The sequence below is a fragment of the Larus michahellis genome, chromosome 1 (assembly GCF_964199755.1).
Source record: "Larus michahellis chromosome 1, bLarMic1.1, whole genome shotgun sequence".
Lineage (NCBI taxonomy): Eukaryota > Metazoa > Chordata > Aves > Charadriiformes > Laridae > Larus > Larus michahellis.
Genome location: NC_133896.1, coordinates 41720324 through 41741915, shown reverse-complemented (window position 1 = coordinate 41741915; position 21592 = coordinate 41720324). Strand labels below are relative to the sequence as shown.

At 40.1% G+C, this 21592-nt stretch overlaps 1 protein-coding gene across 10 annotated transcripts in view; it reads left to right on the top strand.

Annotated features, from left to right (window-relative positions):
* KCNC2 (potassium voltage-gated channel subfamily C member 2) overlaps positions 1-21592 on the top strand; it is a 107795-nt gene that overhangs the window by 78957 nt on the left and 7246 nt on the right. For 9 of the 10 annotated variants that reach the window (XM_074573391.1, XM_074573389.1, XM_074573414.1 and 6 more), the window contains exon 3: positions 18256-19186. In XM_074573391.1, coding sequence (XP_074429492.1) covers positions 18256-19186 — 931 coding nt within the window. Of the gene's footprint in view, positions 1-18255; positions 19187-19512; positions 21589-21592 lie in introns of those variants that run through there. The other variant, XM_074573383.1, reaches the window with a different exon arrangement.

Genomic DNA, 21592 nt, shown 5'->3' with positions numbered 1-21592 from the left:
GTTAGAAAATGTTATCCACTAGGAACTGGGATAAAATCGTGGGTATGGCTGACTGGAAAACAAAAAATTTGTTTTCTTGAAAATTTGGGGGTTGTAAGTCTGTTGCATAGCCCTTTGGAAGGCAAAGAAAGGTGGACTCCACATCAGTCCAAGGCTGTATTTTAGGGCACACACTGACTCCTTAGAGACTTTAACATGGTCTATTCACCTCCTCTGTCAGCATCCTAACCCCCAGCTACCGGCTGTTTTGGTGGGAAGCCTCTTTAATGGGAGGGAGACAGGGGAGAGCAGAAATTAAATTATCTCCTGGAGAGACTGGGATTTCTAATGAAAATTTCGTGAACAGTTTTTCTGTGAATAACTGCAGCTTTTCACCTCTTGGATTGCATTCTTTTAGAAATTAAAGTAGCAGCATGCAAATGATGTGCTAGAACTAAGGGAGTTGACCAGACATTATGATTTTTCAAACTGGAACATTTCCAGAGGTTGTATAACACCTCTTTATGTCCTCCCACCCAGAAATATATTGAGACTTACGGGATGAAGAAGTTTGACAGTTTTCAGTGTTCTTGGAAGAGCCACTGCCACAGAAAGTTTTAAAAGACATAAGTGCCATATTCATGTATCAAGACTATCTTGGATAAACAGAGTAACATATCAATGTCCTCATTCTGCATATAGGAAGATATTATTAGAAATGTGTTATTCATATGCAAGTGTGTAGGTTTGGAGGGCATCTGTCATATGGCCTGAGACATGAGCTTTGTCTCCATGCAGGAATTTGCCAATGAAAGTGCCATGGACTATGTGGTCCTTCCAAATGCTCTCAGTAATGTGCAAATGTTCCGGAATTGCTAATGACTGTTATCGGTCACTGCTTTGGTGTACTGCTGTATGTGGTAGCAGCGCAGAAAGTGTGCCCTGGCATCGAGGGCTCGGCTTCACATGAATGCAGCAAGTGAATGTGGGCATATTTGGACCAAGGGAAAAAAACCAAATAAAACCAAAGCACAATGGACTTACCCAAACACCCTAACTTATAACTGGATGTCAATTACTGTATAGGAGTTTTTCATTCCATCTAGCAATGACAAAGAAATGAGGTCTGAAGGTCTGGGCAGCAACCAGACTCCCTGCAACATGTAGGAGACAGGTTATTTCTATCTGAACTTCCATGACTTTCATCTCTGTTGTATATGACAAGCTAGAAACAGTCCTTTTTTTTGGCACTGGGACATCTAGGGCAGTGTTGTGGCCTGGAAGCTGCCCACCCTTGCCATGGTGAGATGGAATTGAGCTCAGTATCAGGAAGCACTACAGGCACCTGGGATCCAAAATCCCAGAGCACACAATATAGATGGTATCATGGATCATCCTGGAGTACTTGAGCTGGCTGGATGAAAAATACACTGTTCAGGTGAGTTTATTATTAATTTTAATTTAGCAAGTAATATCTCTTTTCATTGTTTTCCTCTAGAGAAAAGGTGAACTGGATTTGTAGACAGTAGTCTCTATCGCAGTTGTGAAATAAGATGACTGAAGTTTCTTGCAATGCTAAAAATCCCCTGTGTAGCAATATTCTTCCACTTGTTGAGTGGACACGCTGCTCCCAACCTTGCTACCTTGAGTCCTGCAGCACACCCATCCCACATTCCCTGTCTTTCCCTAGGGACCAAACTCATAAGTGCACTGTGAGATATGCACCAAAGGTCTGGGAAGCCTGCCATAGGCAGGCTTGACAGAACTGGGTTTTCAGAGAATTGGGTTTGTTCAGCCTTCAGAAAAGAAGGCTTAGGGGACACCTTATCACTATGTTCCAGTACTTAAAGATTGGCTACAGAAAAGAAAGAGACTCCCTTTTTACAAGGAGTCACATGGAAATGACGAGAGGTAATGGGTACAAGTTATTCCTGGGGAGATTCCGATTGGACACAATAGGAAAAATTTTCACAGTGCGAACAATCAGCCATTGGAATAAACTCCCCAGGGAAGTGGTAGATTCCCCAATATTGGACACTTTTAAGATTCAGCTGGACAGGGTGCTGGGCCATCTTGTCTAGACCGTGTTTTTGCCAAGAAAAGTTGGACCAGATCCTTGAGGTCCCTTCCAACCTGGTATTCTATGACTCTATGAAGTATAACCAATCTGTATTTGAACTGAAAATAGCACATATTATAAACATAGCATTGTAGTGGTGCATATCCTTTACTAAAGGAAGAAGCAGCCTTTTATTCCTGAAATGGGACAGAAAGAAGACCTCTCTCTGCCATGTCCTGCAAACCAGAAAGAATTCTCTGGTGCATTTAAGTTAGCTTCTGTTTCCCCCAGCCTTTCAGGTTTGTCAGTCTCTTAATGTGTCTCTGCTCTTGCTTGGCAAAGCAATCCTACACACTGCAAGGGATAACTTTATATTAGACTGTTTTAGTGATCAGCATCTCTCCTAGAAACTTCAGTCCAACAACACCCCCCCTCAAAAAAACCCCAAACCACTGACCCCTGTTTGAATAAAGGTTGATGTTTTAATGCAGTTGTTATAATTCTGAACATCTTAAGGGACAGAGAGTCTCAATGGTTAAGAATCATTTGTGAGTAACAGTGATTTTGTTAGGAATTAGGAGGCTGTAGAGAACACAGTCACCACTAGCATCCTGGTAATTTTTTGGTTTTGTTTTCAGTTTCCCCAAGAGTTACCAGGGCAGATTTCATTAGACACCAAGGAAATGGGCTTTCATTCAAATCCTGAAGAAGCAAACCATCTGTAAAATTCGTGATGAAATGGCTTATCTTCATATTCTACATCTTGAACTGCAGAATGGTAAGAGAAGGGTGAGTAGGTGAACTGATGAAAAAGAGCTGAAGAAAAAAGGTGAAAATGAAGGCTGAGCCTGACACTAGACTTCTCTGCTTGTATGCTGTTAAATAAAGTTGTTTTTCTTGGCATGCATCATTTTGTCGATGTTGTATGACTGTCAGTGATATGTAAACAAAGAGAATTTATTACCCTTCAAATCAGGACTGCAAAGCCCTAAATACAAAAACACAGAGTTCCCCAAAGCCCAGTTTGCTACTTCATAAATGCCACCAGTAACCAATGTCTGTTGGTGTGTCACATGCATATTTCAGCAGCGACAACACTTGTAAATCCGTGTACAAGGTCCTTGTTTAAGAGAAGTATGCAGACAGACATAACCAGTCTTGAAAGGAATGCACCAGCAGTAAATATCCCATGTGGACCTTAAACTGGAAATGGAAACTGCAAAATGTGCCCCCGTGCAGCATTGCGTGTGCCCTGGTTTGGGGTTGAGCGGAGCCACCTTCCTTTTCGGTGAGAGAGGAACCTTCTCTTACTTGTTGCTGTGGCAACCAGGGACAGCTGACCCTGTTGTTTACCCCATGGAGGGATCACCCCAGTGGGGAGGAGGGGACAGGTCAGGTGACCCAAAATGACCAGCAGGGTGTTCCATCCCATCTGCCACGCTGGGATGGAACTGTATAAAAGTTGTATAGGAGTATATAAAAGGAGTACAAAAGCTGAGGGATTAAAGGAGTCAGGATGGCTCCTCTTCTTCAGCTCTACTCCGATGGTTGCTTCTTCAATGTCTCTTTCTTCAGTGACTGACATCTGAGAAGGACCCTGTCAGTTTGTCTACCTTGGATCCCGGTCAGCGTGTTCCAGTTCCCATTTGTCACTGAGTCCAGTCTGGAACTTTTCCAGTGCCTGCTGGTGACATCTTCCTAGGAACTTGATCCGGATTTGTACATATTTTTATATATTGTATCTATTTCATTATTTCCTTTTCATTTTATTATTAGTATGTCATTAAACTAGTTTAGTTTTTTTTCTAAACTCACAAATCTCTTTATCTCTCTTCTTCCTCTCCTTGGACCGACGGGTGGAGGAGAGCATCTGTCGTCTCGTCATTGGCCAACCCAGTCCAAATCAGGACAGCGTGCCACTCCTTTTGCAGATTCCATTCACAAACAGTCTCTAATAAGCATAGTCCTCCTGGTAGCTGCAGCAGTGGCAATTCATTCCCCTGGAGTTCCCACTCTGTGTGTAATCACCAGCAAGATCTCAAGTCATGTCGAAGAACCCCTTTACTGCGTGATTTCCTGACTCTGGTCTTCACCACAGAAACTCCCTCTAGAGAATCGTGTTCCCTTGATGCAAAGTTTCCTCTGCATGCTACAAACGTTGCCTTTCATTGCTTTGAGGATCATTATAAAGATACCAGCCCAAATTGTAACCAGTCTAGAATTACTTTCCTTCAGGTAGCCTGAAATCCTAGTTGCAGGGGCAAGAACAGCCTCTGTAAACTCAATGGCACTTTGACTCTGACATATAAGTGATAATATAAATGTTGATATTGCTGGCTGCTTTACTGCAGATGAATTTTAGCCATCCAAGACATCCAAATGTTTATGCTAAGATTATGTTCCTTCCCACACCCCTTTGTGCGGAGAATTTAATCAAAAAGATCCTGGAATGGGTCCACTGTGTATATTCTACTATTGATTTTTCGTAAGTAAGCTATTAGTGTAAGTTAAAAAATAAATAAATGGGGTTTAGAATCACAAGGGAAAGGATATTTATTTTCTGACTAACTGTTATACCTCTGAAAGAGAGGTAGTTGTTCTACAAAGCAAAAGTGCAGCAGACAGACGGTAGCTTTCCCTGGCAAGTCGGGAAGGCTGCTTCTGAAGCCTGCTGGGTTGGGATGAACAGTCTTGTCCATCTCAGCACCTGGTTCTGAAGATACATTGGCTATGGTGAACCAACAGGTTTGACACAGGAATTCATTCCTCAGTTCTCCTGAGGTCACAAGGCGAGTCCCACATGATTCCCCTCTGCTGCTCGCAACCTCCCGCTTGTTGGTAACAAGCTCTTGGATAAAGAAATCTTCAGCAGGATGATGGTCTGTGCACAACATCCCTGGTATTTGTCATTGTGCTAATTAGTCCTACCCTGAGTATAATGATTAGTGTCAGTCCCTAGGGCAAACTGGTGATAAATCTCTAAGGAATGTTTAAGCTAAATAATGTTGGCAATGCAGATGCTTTTAAATAATAGGAATGCATTTGAAATGGTGCTGTATGCGGCTTCAATGCTAATGCTTGAAATGGCAATAGCTTAGAACATAATCTGTGTATTAAATAAATGTGTAAATTGGATTTGGAAATATTCATGGGGACAGAGGGCTGGAGGAGGCTCTTGGGTCTTTCAGTCCAATTCTCTGTTATCACAGGCCCTATATCATATAATCCCTCTCAGAAACTTACGTAATCTTTTTCATATGCTTAAACATGCGTCTCTCAGGATCTAGAGGAGGGACTTGAATTATCTTTCATCTCAGTTCAAGTGTCTGCTTTGAACAGGGCAGGGATGAAATCTGAATGTCACAGTTGTCTGAGTATCCTAATAACTGTCGTACTGGTGGCTTTTCTCTTTCTTATGTTCCCTTTCTCAGTTCTATTGAACTGTCATTTCTGCATCCCTGGAGACAGGGAATATTGATCTATCAAAAACTGCAAGTAAGCTACATATAGTTTTTTACCTATCTTTAGGAAAACCTTCAACAAGATTCTGGGCAACTTGTTGACCAATGCAATTTTTTTTTGCACCATGGAGTCAAAAGATGTATCTGAAAAAACAATGTGTATGTATGAACTAGTGTTGTCTGGGGTGACGTGCTCAGTTCCTGAGAGTCCGGATAAGCCTAGCTGACTACTGTTGCAATGAATAATTCACTGTCTCTAAATTTAGCTTTGATCTATGTGATTGTGTTGTGAGCTTGAAACATATTCACATACATCATGCACAGGATCTTTAACCGCCTTCCCCTTCCTCCTTTCATAAAAACGCCCTTCTGACCTCAAACTGTTCTCTTAAGTGCATCACTCTTTCAGCTGTACCAGTGTTAGGGTGCAGAGTTCATAAATTTAGGTATCTCAAAGACTTTTTTAAGACCTTTACAGACTTTTCAGAGGCTTCTGTGAGATCATGGAGGAATTCCAAGGACACCGCCTTGTCTGACCTAGGAAGAGGTTAAAGCTGAGATAGTGATTTTATTGTATAGACTATCCAGTGATTTGCCTATGGAGAAGCATAAGCTTTTCTCTAAAGAGGAACTGTTTTAATTTTATTAGATGGTAGATTTGTTTAATTAAGGTCAGCATTTATCCTATGCTCTCTACCACTTTGCTGGCATCTAGCTGATGTGGGGGAGGAAGCCTTCAGCCTCAAAATGAGGCCAGGTTTGGAGGAAGAAATAATATCTTTCATTAGACCATTAATTTGGTTCGAAAAAGCAGATGAGTTTGCAGGCATGTGTGTCCTTCATATTCAAATATAAAAGTCATAGAAACCACACAGGGAGAGCATACTGGCATAAAAATCCTGATAAGGTGATGAGTGGAAGTGGAAAAGATACTTCACAGTGGCTGGACCAAGTAACCATGGTTCCTGGTATCAGCATTGGAGCAGAAGGAAGGCAAAGGTGCTTTTGGAGAGGGGAAACAGGGAAGTGGTTGTGGTTTATGTCAGAGAAGAAGGGCTTGAAGATCCTCCAGAAATGTGGAGGGAGGTAGAAAGATACAGAGATTGAGACTAGGAGGAAAACAGGGTTGGCTGAGCAAATGGGCTGGGACAAAGAGCCAGGGACAGCCTGTAAAGTGAAGGCTGAGTCTGGAGGAGGACCCTGAAAGAGGGGAGGCACATCAGCTCTGGAGAGAGAGCTGCGTATGAAAATAAGGAGTGATTGGAGATACAGGACACGGATATAAAAATCAAGTTAAGAACAGGTTGCTCGGAAGAAGAGAGGAGGAAAGTCTGGGATCCAAGTGTAAACCTGAGGAGTAGTGATGGGGTTCAGAAAAGGAGTGAAGGACAGGGAAGAGACAATACCATGGCAGGGGCACACTGGAGTCTGAAAAGGAGAATGGAGCAAGCTATGGGCACATGGGTGAAAAAAAGATCTGTGCTCCCTAGAAGCTTTTCATGTCAGAACCAGGGAGCTTGAGATCGCCAAATCTCGTCACTGTGTGCTCTACATGAGTCATAAACTACTCCCGTTGTTGGCTACCCTGCAAGTGCAAATGGCAGAGGAGTTTTGTCCACTGGATTGCAGTTGTGACAGTGCCTGTAAGAAGCCATACGATGAAGTTTCTGGGTTCATAATTTGCTTTTATTAAATCTAGATTACTCCACAGAATCTGCTGCATTGGAAGCTCATCATTAAGACCACCATACCAAGCAACTGAGATTTAGACAATACCATAGTTTGGGTAGCCTATTCATTGTGGTTTTGCTTTCCTGTAACTGATTTGCAATCATGAAACAAGGGTACCAGTTAATAGCAACCGTGTTGTATTACTGTGGTGTAGGTATGAAAAATTAAACCAGTGCTGCTTAATTAGTATAAGGAAGAAAGAGCTTCCAGTTAAAAGAGACCTGGTAATCAGCTGTTTGAAGGCTCTGCCTACACTTTTGAATATCTTGGAGATGGCTCTGTCCCTTCAATTTTTAAGAAGTAGTTTGGCAATTTCTATTCTAGCTCTTGCAGTAGAAGTCTTATTATGTTGTACAGGAAAGACACAGGCCTGGAAAAGTTATAAGTAATTCCAGTATGTTTTGGTTAGGTTTGGGATGGCAAAACAATGTTAGATGGTTTGGTTATAAGGCTTCTCTGGTGAAAGCTAAGATGGGCTCTATTACATATCTTAATGGATGTCAAGCCTCAAAGTATTAAAGTTTTCTAAATTCACCCAAGTGTAATTCTGAATTAGACCATCAGATTTGTTTTGAGTGAGAGAAAAAGTAGACAAGTGAGCCTGAGTGCTTAAGTGAGACAGAGATGATAGGGATGAAAATGTTTCTGTAATTTTAATGGATTTGAGATTTATGTACTAGGCAAACTACAGTATAATAGAATTTTCATGAATTTGTCTTCTTAAGAATTTGTCTCTTTTCTCCATTTGTCTGTATGGGTATGAAAGTCTATTAATAATAAATAATATTATACTGAAGATTTTTTTTCCAGTTTTGACCCATTGAGCCAAGTGAAATCTTTTCATGATAAATCAAGTGCAGAAAGATACTGCTGGTGTTGTACTTGCCAGGTCCCAGAGCCTAATCTCTGCTGTAATGGTGTGAATGGCAGGTAGCCTAGGGAAGGGAAACAAAGCGTGCAGAGAGGCTAATTCAACTCAGCATGGAGATTTGGGATTGGCTAAAATGGGTGCTTCAAAAATCTGCCTTCTTCAACCCTCCAAAGATTTTAGTTTCTTTTTGGAAGATGTTCGTAGCAATAGGAAGCCTCTAAATGTCTGATACAAGACCCAGAATATGTACTGAGAATTCTCACTGTTTTCCTCACCTTTGCCTTGACTCCAGGAAGAACATCCTTTGCATTCTTGCAGCCTCCAGAAATATTTTGCCTGTTTCAGTGCATAGATTTATACCGATGTTTAATGAATGAGCAGCTGTGGTTTGCTTATCAGGCTGTGTAACCATGCAGACCTTTACAGTAAAGCCAGGTCAAAGTGAACCTTGCTGATGCTTTTTTAAAAACTGATAGCTAGAATATAAATGTGAAGTCTAGTGAAAAAAAAAAAAATCAGCACAGCTGGCTGTAAAACCTAAAACATTGCTGGGATAGTCACAGCTCAGAAAGATCACAAGTAAAACAAGCTTGATAAATTCAAGTGGATGGGAAAAGGAAGCTTTTGGAGGCAGCTTAATTGCTTTTCAGGCAGTTCTGCTGAGTCTTCAGGAGTGAAAAACAGGTGGTGGGATGTATGTTGTGTGCCAGTGTGACATGTGTGACAGCCACTCAATGGGACAACAAAGTCAGATGATTTTGATTTCCCTAGTGGGAAACCATGCTGGTCATTTAGGAAATAAATCTTTCTTGGACATAAGGCAACCAGGGACGAGTACAAGGGAATGGCAGCAGATCAGTTCTGTCCTGGGAACCCCCACTGCATGAAGTGTAGCACTGCCACAGAAACACAATGTCACATCTGGCCTGTATCAGGAATAGCGTGGCCAGCAGGACTAGGGAAGTGGTCGTCCCCCTGTACTCGGCACTGGTGAGGCCCCACCTCGAGTACTGTGTCCAGTTTTGGGCCCCTTCCTTACTACAAGAAAGACATTGAGGTGCTGGAGTGGGTCCAGAGAAGGGCAACGAAGCTGGTGAAGGGTATCGAGCACAAGTCTTATGAGGAGTAGCTGAGGGAGCTGGGGTTGTTTAGCCTGGAGAAAAGGAGGCTGAGGGGAGACCTTATCACCCTCTACAACTACCTGAAAGGAGGGTGTAGCGAGGTGGGGGTTGGTCTCTTCTCCCAGGTAACAAGTGATAGGATGAGAGGAAATGGCCTCAAGTTCTGCCAGGGGAGGTTTAGGATGGATATTAGGAATAATTTCTTCACAGAAGGGGTTATCAAACAGTGGAACAGGCTGCCCAGGGACGCGGTTGAGTAACCATCCCTGAAGGTATTTAAAAAACATGTAGATGTAGTGCTGAGGGACATGGTTTAGTGGAGGACTTGCCAGTGCTAGGTTAATAGTTGGACATGGTGGTCTGAAAGGTCTTTTCCAACCTAAATGATTCTATGATCTTTCCAGTTGCTCAGCAGAGGCAAAATTTTCCATGCTGAGCAGCAGAACATGTGTCTATGTCAGAGTAGGTTTGTAAATCAGTTTTGAATCCTTTGGGAAGATATACGTCACTTAAATGCAATTAAAATGCAGCAAAATTTGTAACTCTGGTTTTCTTTATGGTCTGCTTTAAAATGTAGATGTGCCTAAGATTTGTTGAGTCAGATATGTTAAACTGGTTAAGCTGGTGTCAGACTGCTGATTTACCTGACAGCTGAGTTAGAGCGACTTAATTGTGGACCTGGATTTCTGAATATGAAAAGAGGCATTCATAACCTTTTTATTTGTGCTCCAGCTGGTACAGAAAGACAACTGCTTTGTAAAACTATAACAAATGGGAAAAGAATGAGCAAGCAAGAGAACATTTGTGTTCCCACTACTACGTACAGATGGTAGCCAGTCTGAACTGTGAATACTCCAGCACTATAAATCTATGCATAGCATATTACTTATAGGCTGTTCTTAAACAGTATATCAATGAAAGTATATTGATATATAGATTTTTTCATTCGAATATGACTATGCACAGAATCATAGCAGCAGAATGTTAACCATTAAACTGAATGTGAAACAACGTTAGCAGGAGAGAGTACAAATGAGGAGGAACTGTGCTGGGTATTTGAAAACAGGAGACTTATTTTTCACAGGATGAAAACTAAAATACTGGCCAGAACTCTACCTACTGTGGCTTGATGTTTGAGAAGTTATAATGGCTATAGCTTCTCAGTTAGGATGCCATGGTTGGGCTATTAAATCTTTCTGTAGACATTTAGAAAAGAGTTTAATGCTGACATTCCACCTTATCTCCCAAAAGGAGGATGAGTTACAGACTCTTAGAGACAATATATTGGTCTTCTTTTAGTGCCTGATACTTCATATATCATACTTTTGGTTTTCCCTTGAAGATTTATTTAAAATTATGTGTGTGTATCCATTCCTTAATCTTTGGAGAATGATAATGAGAGATTATGATTTATGAGTGTTGAAGCAAACTGATAGCGTATTTGCCTTGAGTTTATATTTCAAATGCCAATAGTTTGGTTAGTAGCTTCTGATGGTATTTGGTTTCTCATTCAGTATACCCAGATGCAATGCACCGAAAATGTATAAAAACAGCACAAAAACATATGTGACTTTTCCTTTTTTTTTTTCTTTTTTTTTTTTTTTTTTCCTGTGAAATGATTATTTTCCAAGGGAGTTATAGCTAAGGAAGAATAGCAACTTTGAGGAACAAACTCATAAAGAGACTCGTGATCTGTTTGGTGAGATATTTGGGTTTGTGTAAAATGACCGTTAATGTTTAAATTTCACCCCAGAGAACATTAAACCATACAGAGAGGTAAGGTCATCACAAGAGCTCATTCTGAAATCACATTATGATTTTAGCAGTCTCCTGATTGATAGCATGACAAAATTAAACAGAGGAAAAAAGATATCTATCATGTTAAAACAAGAAATGAGGACAATCTGTCAAATCTAAATCCTGAGACAACTCTCTTTAAAGCTGGAAGTGGTATCTAATTCTGTGATTTCATTCCAACGTTAGTTGCTACTCATTAGAGTGAAGCATGCCATGTACTTTACAAATACAGTTTCTTTTTCTCCTTAAGTCGAGTCATAGTTTCATTGAATGCCCAAATCCCTCAAATGTATTGCAATTTTTATGGGATTTTTTTTTCAGACTTTGGTTTTATATGACTAAGCAGTTACAAAACTAGATTAAAAAATCAGCATTGCAAGTTAATTGTGACTGACTGGAAACACTACGTGACATTGGCTTTATTCCCTGTTTGATTGAGTCTCAGTCTTGCAGAACCAGAGGGATTCCATAAAGTAACTAGGTGTTTGAATTCCTGGAAGAATAAAAAAGTCTTGTGGAGAATATTACGGGGCAAATTTATGGAAGATTTACAGGAACAAAACCTCTACTTTCCTGAACCTTGACAGAAAAAAAAGTCAGTATCAGATTATAATGTTTATGATGGGAATATTTAATTTTGCTATAATCACTTATAACTGTATTATTCTAAGAAATAGTGTTGATCAATGAGTCTTAGAGTGCATATGAAGAAAAACTGTAAAATACAATTTTGTAATGAATATATCTGACTAAATTTTTGCAGTCAATGATATTGTATACATTTAATGCATAGATTAGCTCATTTATGTGGTCAGAGGGTTAGTAGAAGAAGGAAACTGAATCAGTTATTTTTTCAAATTCTTTGTATCATATTCTGAACTATGAAAAGATGAAGCTTAAACTAAGAAATGTGAACAATGGAAATAATTTGTAAATCTCCAAGTATGGAAGTTTATTTTTGATTTTTCAAAATGAGTATGATATTAGGAAAAAAAAATATACTGCTTCCCTTTCAAGTATTTTGTTATCCAACAGAAAAGTGACACTGTTTTGAGGGTTCTGTTTAGCACAAATGCTCTGGTGGGAAAGCAAAGAACTGATGACTCTGGAAACTCCCCCACTCATGTTTTGGTCAGGAAAAGTTAAGAGTCATTCAGTAAACTCTTCTCTTTTGTAATGAAAGTAGGATTTTAGTTTGAATAGCAGACAAGCTGTCAAAGCTGGTTTAAGAAATAAAACGCAATCTCATTTCTGTGCCCATCTCCCTGTAGTTGTATTTTTATTCTAAGTGTGATGGGAAGGATTATTGGGTTTTTTAAAAATTGTTTTAAATTCCAGCAACATGCAGGTATCAAGTTTCATAATGTGCCTGTGAAGATATTTGTTTAAAGTAACATTGTCGACTTTTTTCTTTAAAGGCAATTCTGTACCTGCATCAGAGAATATTAAATGTTGTATTTCCAAGGGCTTATCAAATATTCATTAGTTTTCTTTTTCTGTAGTCAAGTGTGTCAAGGGCAAGCCTTCTAAGTCCTGGAATGAAACGCTAATGAACTAACGGAACCTTAAAAGCTGCTATTGAATACTCATGTTAGAAAATATACATTACACAGTGGGGGGAGTTGAAGGAGGAGGTGTTGAGATTCAGCCCCAGAACAAGTTGTATCTAGATAGGATACAGACTCTTCCTGGGAAAATACTGAAATGTTGTGAGAGATTTTATTCAAAACAACTTTGAAACAATAAGTAAGGGTGACTGTGACTACCCACAATTAACCGTGCATTAACTTCTTCACTGACTATGATCTGTCCCTCTTGGAATACTAAATAATATGTAGAAATAGCCAGTTACAAGGGTGCGGGATGGACAGACAAAGCATATCTTGAATATGGAGTAGTACGAGTCTGATTTTATGAATATGAATAGCACACCTGAGTGTGAGGATCAGTTTCTGTTGCTGTTTTATTTGGGCTGTGTCTAAGCTGATAAACCTGAGAATGACTGAAGTCAGGCCCTGGCTCCATCACAGGACAACATCAAGTTGTGCAACCAGTCCCACGCCTGGGTTTGTGTTGGAGAGGAAGCTTGGGCAGGCTTGAGCCAAAGCATCCTCTTAGCAAGTGCCTTTTCCTACTGTGAAATCCAGACATGGCCTAGGAGACTGTTGTCAGGTCATTTGCAGGTTTTTAAAGTGACCTTAATTTCTTCAAGGTGCTTTAGGAGCTATATGCGAGGTAAAACATGGCATTGGATGCACATAAGTTCTGATAATTCACAGACTGCTCAATTTGCAGTTCTAGAATTGGTTGTACTTTTTGAAATTGCTTTAAACTCTGAGCAACTCAGTTCCCCATGGGACACTGAATTCAAAATAGGAATCATTAAATTTTCTATTTCCAACAAGTTATCTGCAGGCATCTGATATTCACTTTAGATTTATGTGCTTCATCAAAAATCAAGTTGTAGATGATTAATCCACTTACTGTGAACATTAGTAGGACTCAGCAACAGTGCTTGGCTGGTGATCCCATCAACTGCAGAAGCTGGGAGCTGGAATCTGTACCAACATTGCCTGAAATGTGATGCCGACGCACATGAACAAAATTGGGTGCACACTGCCTTCAAAATGTGAGCAGAGGGAATCAGCAGCCTACTGAGAGCTTTAACTACTTAATGAGGAATGTTCTGCATGCTGTGTGTTACATACTGAACATTTTCGTAACTTTTAACTGCTCTCTTCTGGCAAAAATGGACTTAACTTTTTATTCATTCAACTTGTATTAATTTCAATTCTGAAGAAGGCTGGTTTGGTGGCCCTGGAGTGTCTATACAACCATTCTGTCATGTAGAACTAAGTGTTGTCCCTCAGGGGGAAAAGAGAAAACCTAAATGAAGAAAGATAGCTTTATCTGGTCCATTGAAACAAACAAGAAACAACTATTTTTTTTTTAAGCTTTTGAGAAATGAGAAAAGGATCCTGATAATTTTGGTCTTATTTGAAGATTTTTCTTCAATGTTTTCCCAAAGAATTTCAAGCCATGTGCTTGGGCCACAATCTTTGGTTTAAAAAAAGGGGTCAGTGAAGCTGTTCAGCTGTGTAACAAGGCTGAATTTGTCTTGCAGCTAGTCAAAACCTAAGTTTTCATAACTTCTTACAGTGAAAGGTTGCTAATGTTTCAAACAAAAAATTGTCCCTTCATGTGACCTTCCTAAAATGATCATAAGGCTAACTCCTTTTAGATTTATGTGTTTCATAAAAAAACCCCAACCAAACCCCAAAAAGCTTGGCCCAATTAATGCCCAATTATTGTGGACAGTAGCAGGACTAAGGAAGAGAACTTTGTTGATCCCATCCACTGGAGAATCTGGGAGTTTGGATCTGTACCGACTTTGTCTGAAACGTGGTGCTTGCCCACATGAACAAAAATGGATGTGTTTTTAGGTGGTCATTGCCTTCAAAATGAGACAAGATGGAATTGTGATGAAGCAGAAGGATAGCATAAAGTGAGGGTAGCACATGACTTAATTTCATCTCTATCATGACAACCATTTGTGAAAAACGTGCTAGAGTCTGGTCAATCCATTGCCTAGTATTATGTAATATAATATTAAGGAAGTATCTTTCTTAATGTAAAGTAAATCCCTAAGCATTTTTCTTTGACTGATAAAATGTTCCTTCTTGCATGGGCCATTGTATTTTCTTCTTGCATGTTCTCTGAACCCTCTGACTATTACAGTAACGTTGTAGGTCTTCTTATGTATGAGGTTTCATCATGCTAGGTGATGTGCAAGCTCTGTCCAGAATGTCCTGATCCAATGAGTTTACAGTTTAAAACAAAACTCAACAAGAGATAAAAGGAATGAGTGTCTTTGCTCAAAATCAGTGATGTATATGCTATTGTGTGCACGGCAAAATGTGTATATCTCATTGTTTTACATTGCTATGAATGGAAATTGCAGGATTATCAAGAAATTTGTCACCAGATTAATGTTTTTTTCTTGCCTTTGTTTGCTCTAACCCCCGAAAGATGATTTCTTTAGGATAACAGAGTAGGATACTCAGGGAATTTTGGAAATGACTGAATGTTTTTTTTCCTTTAAGGGTAATAAAGCGCTGTTGAATGTAGGTGCACAGTTAAAAATTTAGATCTGCTTTGCCGAGTGCCAAATGCACTGTGGCCTTTCACAGTGTCGGAGTGGAACAAAACAGTAATAAATAGCTTGTCAGGCCATTCTACCTCTAGTTAATCCCTTGGTATTTGCCATTTTTTTAGAAAGGATCTGAACCAGAATGGATTCCCTTTCTCAAATACAGCCCAGAAACAGGTGCTAATTATTTACGTACTATTAGATTCAGTGCACTGCGGAATGCACATTTAATCCTTATTACATCTAAGTTGTTGGTGAATTTTAGTTTGGCTAGGTTGAATGTAATTTTCTGTTCTTTTCAGGCAGAAAATATTCACAGTTGCCTGAAATCACCAAAGTGTTGCTATTAAAGAGGTTGCCCAATATTTTATCTATTAAAAGTTCTCATCCAGATTGCAAAATGCAGTGCTGATTTAGCTCCAGTGATCCTCGGCCTCCACAGGTTTGTTTGTTTTTTTCCCTCCTTCACTGTGTAGAAAGATGCTGGAGGATGCTCTAGGACATTCTAGGAGCATCCCAAGGGTCATTCTTAGCCCACTGGTGGCTTAGAGTCTGATAAATTCTCTGTCCATGTTACAGAGAGGTTTTCCAAAGATTTGCTGAGATTAATTCACTTAGGTAATATAAATCTGGTCGGATTTGCTGACTTCAGGTGTCTCACACAAGGCCGAGGCTTTTTGGTGTATGTTGGTGTCAGGTGCCAGGAAGAAATGAGCTATGAACGTCTAGCAGCAATTTTGTAGTTAAGGCAAAAGCAGAAAAGCCTGTTCGGTAAAAATCAGCCAGCCAGTGTAAGATTGTTTGCTTAGCTCATGACCAGAAGTTCAGACCGGATGATAAGTGTTCAGTGCAGTCCCTGAGTCAGTCCTTTCTGAAAGATAACAGATTTAGAACATTTGTAATTGTGGGGCTTGGTGTAATAACTTTGTTTCATTGATTGAAGAAAGGAAGCCATAAACAAGATGCACATATCAGATATAGGTAGATATATGGGGTTTTTTTGATAGACAGATATATCTTGTGAGTCTGAATATAATAAATTTGCCAGGCCTGCATTGCAAATTTATACTTGTTTCTCAGAAAAAAAAGCAATTCTCTCTACTGGTTGTAGAGACAACGTTTTGTTGTCTAACTAATGTTCTTGGTTAGAAAAATGCAACCATTCAGTATTGTACCAGCCCAAATGATCTCCAGTGGCACACAATACTCAGTCGGTGTGATAATACTAAACTCGATCATACCCAAAGTACACAAAATCAGTTTTGCTGCAATGTTGCAGCTTGGATTAAAGTGTCAGAAGGGAGGAATTCTTGCTTATGGCTGCTGTTCTGTCTCCCTTGTAACTAGATTTTTTCAGTGAGATTCAAGGTTTTGGTGTTGCAACGTATCAGCATCCTGCTGCCACGTTTTCTCTTGCCTGTTCCACTGGGACCCGGACTGTAAGCTGCCTTTTCCAGTAGGCTGGTTGTAGAGGATATGATATTTTTTTCTTCTTGCTGGGCTGCTTCAAGGTATTCAGTTTCAGGTTGGGGATTAACATAAAAAGAGCCATTCCCTGAGTGACTTGTAAGTAGTATTTAGGGAAACATAAAATATATTAGGTTTATTTACTGAAATAAATAATATTAAAAAGGATGAAGAGCATTCCTCTTGCTATTTGGTTTACTAGCAAGTGACAGTTTAAAATTATAAAAATCGAAAGGCAAAAAAAGTTAGTAATTTGCTGCCATTTTGAAAGAAATATGTTTCTTTCTTGATATTATGCAATGGTACAATTTCAAGCTGTTAGTTATGTAAGGAACTACATAGGCACTAGATATTTTCAAAAACCTCCTTAGACATCTTTTTGCCTCTTTGGGCCTCTAGCACCTTAGAAAATTTTCAAGTCTTCAGAGAGTTTTTTTCAGGATAATACTGGCTATAAAATGTCTATTAAGCTGAAAATCCAGAATAACAAACACATTGATAACATGTTACAAACCCTAGCTCAGGGAGGCATTTAAACACATCATCTATTCATGTACTATGCCGTTGCCGTTGGAGTGCTATCATGGTGGTAATGTATGGTCGCTTAAAAGTAGCTAACCGTTGTAGCAAAGGAGCAACTACCCTCAAAACACCTTTTCACTTGGCATGTTTTACTGAGCGTAAGAAAGTTTATTACCCCTTCCAGCTCTTTGGCTTGGTGTTAATTTTTATGAGATCGTGTCCTGGACGTTCTGTTTTATTCAATGCTTGACAGTGATGAATGAGTTGCAGATCAGGCAGTAAATGTTTTTTATGTCTTTAACAATCCTCCGTGAGGGCTGTCTCCACGTTATTTAGCTGTATTTTATCTGTTCATGTGCCCCTACCAGAACTGGATTTGTGTTTCCTTATTTGTTCATATTGTCCTGGATTTGTAAGTTTGATAGCAGGATTGTGGATCCTAACACACTGGCCAAGCTCTGCCACTGCAGTGAGAGAGGTTCAGCTAGGTTTACTCTGAGTCCTCCCTGAGAGTACGAGTGATTGATGACTGCAAACTAAAGAGGTGGTTCAACCAACTCCACCTGTAACACGGAAGGCATTTTCTGCCAGTGAATATCCTGTGTTTGTCAGCCATTGAAAATCCAAAGGAAACCTGATGTTTGGATCTGTTCCTAGGACCATCTGAGGTGCCCTTCAGGCCAGATGTGAACCATAATCTCAAGACCATTAGGGTCAGCCTTGTTTTCCACTATGTGAGAGGTGGACAGCCTTAAATTTTGCTGTGGTTGGGTATGGGGGCTGTTTTTAGGGTCCCTTCACAACCAAATGGAATTCAGATGATTTAGCGAGGATTTAAGAATTCATTGCCACTTTCTGGATGAGTTGTACCCTGTCATGGTGTCCATCACCAAGGCTTTTCCTGCTCCCAGACTCCTGGCCTACATGTGAGAGCTGTCTGCTGCTCTCCTGTGGCCTAGATGCAAAGTTTTATCCATACAAATTTGTGAATCATTTGGGGATGATCAGTAAAAGATGTATAATGATCACTGACGCTGTTAGTATTAGCATGAGGAGCTGTGTGGTTCTGATGTCTCTTTTCCCTCTTTTTGTTTCAGTTCATCGCCTTTGCCTCTTTATTCTTCATCCTAGTTTCAATCACAACCTTTTGCCTGGAAACGCATGAGGCTTTCAATACTATTATAAACAAAACTGAGCAGGTTGTCAATGGGACAGAAACTGTGCTACAGTATGAAATTGAGACAGATCCTGCCCTGACATATGTGGAAGGAGTCTGTGTGGTGTGGTTTACATTTGAATTTTTAGTACGTGTTGTTTTTTCCCCCAACAAACTCGAATTCATCAAAAACCTCTTGAATATCATTGACTTTGTGGCCATTCTGCCGTTTTACCTGGAAGTGGGCCTGAGCGGGCTCTCCTCCAAAGCTGCTAAGGACGTGCTTGGTTTCCTCAGGGTGGTAAGGTTCGTGAGGATCCTGCGAATCTTCAAGCTCACCCGGCACTTTGTGGGACTCCGCGTGCTGGGCCACACTCTGCGAGCCAGCACCAACGAATTTTTGCTGCTGATAATATTCCTGGCACTCGGTGTTTTGATATTTGCCACCATGATCTACTACGCAGAGAGGGTGGGAGCCCAGCCTAATGACCCATCAGCGAGTGAGCACACGCAGTTCAAAAATATCCCTATCGGCTTCTGGTGGGCTGTAGTCACCATGACCACCCTGGGATATGGGGATATGTATCCACGAACTTGGTCAGGCATGCTGGTGGGAGCCCTGTGTGCCCTGGCGGGGGTGCTCACCATAGCCATGCCCGTGCCTGTGATTGTTAACAATTTTGGGATGTACTATTCCCTGGCCATGGCAAAGCAGAAACTGCCGAGGAAACGGAAGAAGCACATCCCTCCTGCTCCTCAAGCCAGCTCACCCACCTTCTGCAAGACAGACTTGAACATGGCCTGCAATAGCACACAGGGGGACATCTGCCTGGGCAAGGACAACCAGCTGATGGAGCACAATAGATCATCAGGTAGGACCCCAATAGAAATGCATGTCCTCTGAAAACACTTTATAGACCAGTATGTTTGGTAGGGGTCAGAAAGCAGCCAGTCTTTCTGCCAGGAGAAGACATAGCTCCCACCCTTCTCCCCTCCAGTGTTTGCGTGTGTCAGTCTCATAGAGGACAAAATAGTTATAGCGATGTTCCCAAACCTCTATGTAGCTGGTCTATACAGTTTTGCTTGCTCTGTTGAGAATGCTTTCCTGCTGATGATATCAACCTTTTCTTTTGCCTGTTGTTTGTTGCGTCGTATGGATGTTTCTTGTTTTTCTGCATGACTGTGACTATTTGAGCAGCCACCGTGTCCCACCCTGTTGGACTCCATGGTGTTTTGCCTCAGTGTCTGTCTCTTGTGTCAGCTTTGCCTGTGCCACATCGTGGCCTGTTAAGCAAGATCCTACAAAGAAGTAGTCATTTAAAAGGAGCAGGTGCTTTACATCAAAAGCCCAGCACTCAAAGGAAATAAGAAGAAACTCTCTTTCTAGCTTTCTTTCCATTTGGCATTCTGCTTCCCTGGCTAGAAGAACCTCCTTTGTCTGTGTTAGATGAGACATTGCATGATATTTACTATTAATTGAATGCTAGTAGTATAGCTGATGTAAAGTTTGTCAAGAAAAATGAAAATGACAGCCCTTAGCTACATCGTCATTATAGTGTTGATTTTTATGATTTATATTACCTCACTTGTTAGAGTTCCAAATGATGGATAAAGAGTATTTTGTGCTAATCGCTGTGAAAATGCATATCAAATGACAGCCTCTGCCCCTCCAAACCACTGCCCCATATTCCGTATCTCTTCAAATTAAAGAGTAAATATATATCTCTCAGTATAATTAACACAACTTTTTTAGCAGCAAGGATTTTTTTGATTGTTTTTTGAATGTTTTTATTCTTAAACCAAGCACAATCCGATTACGAAGCTCACATACCAGTCATTAGAGGCCTGTTTGACAGCTGCTAAAGAATAGTAAGAGCAAAACCACTCATGACTGGTGTCACTTAGTAGTTGAAATTTAGTATTTAAAAAGAAGAGTCTGGAAAATCGGTCTCTGAACAATATCCATCTTTGGTCTGTTGCTCTGTTACTGAATGGCATTTATGTTCAAAGAAACTCGGTTTCAGTCTCCGAGTAAGTGTTCACAGACAAAGTTAACACAGCTTTTTGAACATCCGAAATATATTTAAGAGGATGGAAACCCTTGAAAGGACTCACACTGAGGGTGGAATATAGTTAGTTTTACAGTGCTTTGACTGATACCCGCTTTCAGACAACATCTTTAAAGTGTTAATGATAACAGCTTTTTCATGCCATCAGGGCCTACTAAAGGTATTCTGGAATGGAGGACGCTCAGTGTGATCAGAGCAAAGAGACACTTCTCTGTGTCTGCAGCTTTATTTACAAGGTGCTATAGTCCTTGAAGTTAGAGAGAAAGCAGATATGCAAAAAGGACACATTTTAAAGTATTAACTTTCTCTTCAGTAGTGCCACCGCTCACATTGTGCACTGTAGCTTTATTTCTGGTAGAGAATGCTATTAGAGTCACTAGGAATTCTGTGCGAAACTTCAAGGCTGGAATATAGCCCTTTGCACTACCCATTCAGAAAAACCCATGCTCAGGTTTAAATGCAAGTCAGTAACATGCCATTACCTGTTATGTACTGTATTGAGCAGAGATTTTTTTTTCTTGAAGTGTGGCGTGAATCTGAAATAGTAGGTAATTTTAAAAGAGAGTCCTTTGGGAGTGCCAAATCAGGAGAGGTGAGTTTTTCTGTTTGACAAAATAAACTACACAGACCAAAGACAGCATTTAATGTTGGGTACTTATGATGACCGGCAGTGCAAGTGTGATGAGTATAGAAATGAAAGCTAAGTGTGTTACTAAACAGATTTGAGTGCCAAATATTGGAAATTTAACCCTTCTGGGGGAGGGGTTGCACTAAAAATATGCTAAACAACATATTCTAAGCAAAAATGACTAACACAACTTCTTCTTTACCAAAAAGAATAGCCACAGTAGTAAATGCTTGTTTGAAATATCCAAGGCTGACTGTACTCTGAAAAGTTAAAATCTATAATAGGCTGAGCCTTGATTTGATTATTTCTTATTTCGTGTTAGTTTAGTAGAACTTTATATGGGATTTTAAAGAAGAACAGGAAAAGTCAAAAGATCATTTGTTCTCGAATAAAATAAAAAAAAAACCAATCGCTTTTGGCCATTTTGTACTCATTAATGGTGAATTGCATTCTTGTTTTCTTCTAATGATTTACCTTATAACTATTTTTGAGTGATGGGAATATCCGGCATTCAGCATAAGCTCTTTGTGATGTCTCATTTCCTCATTCATTATTGTCTGTAAATGGGCATGGTGCTTTAA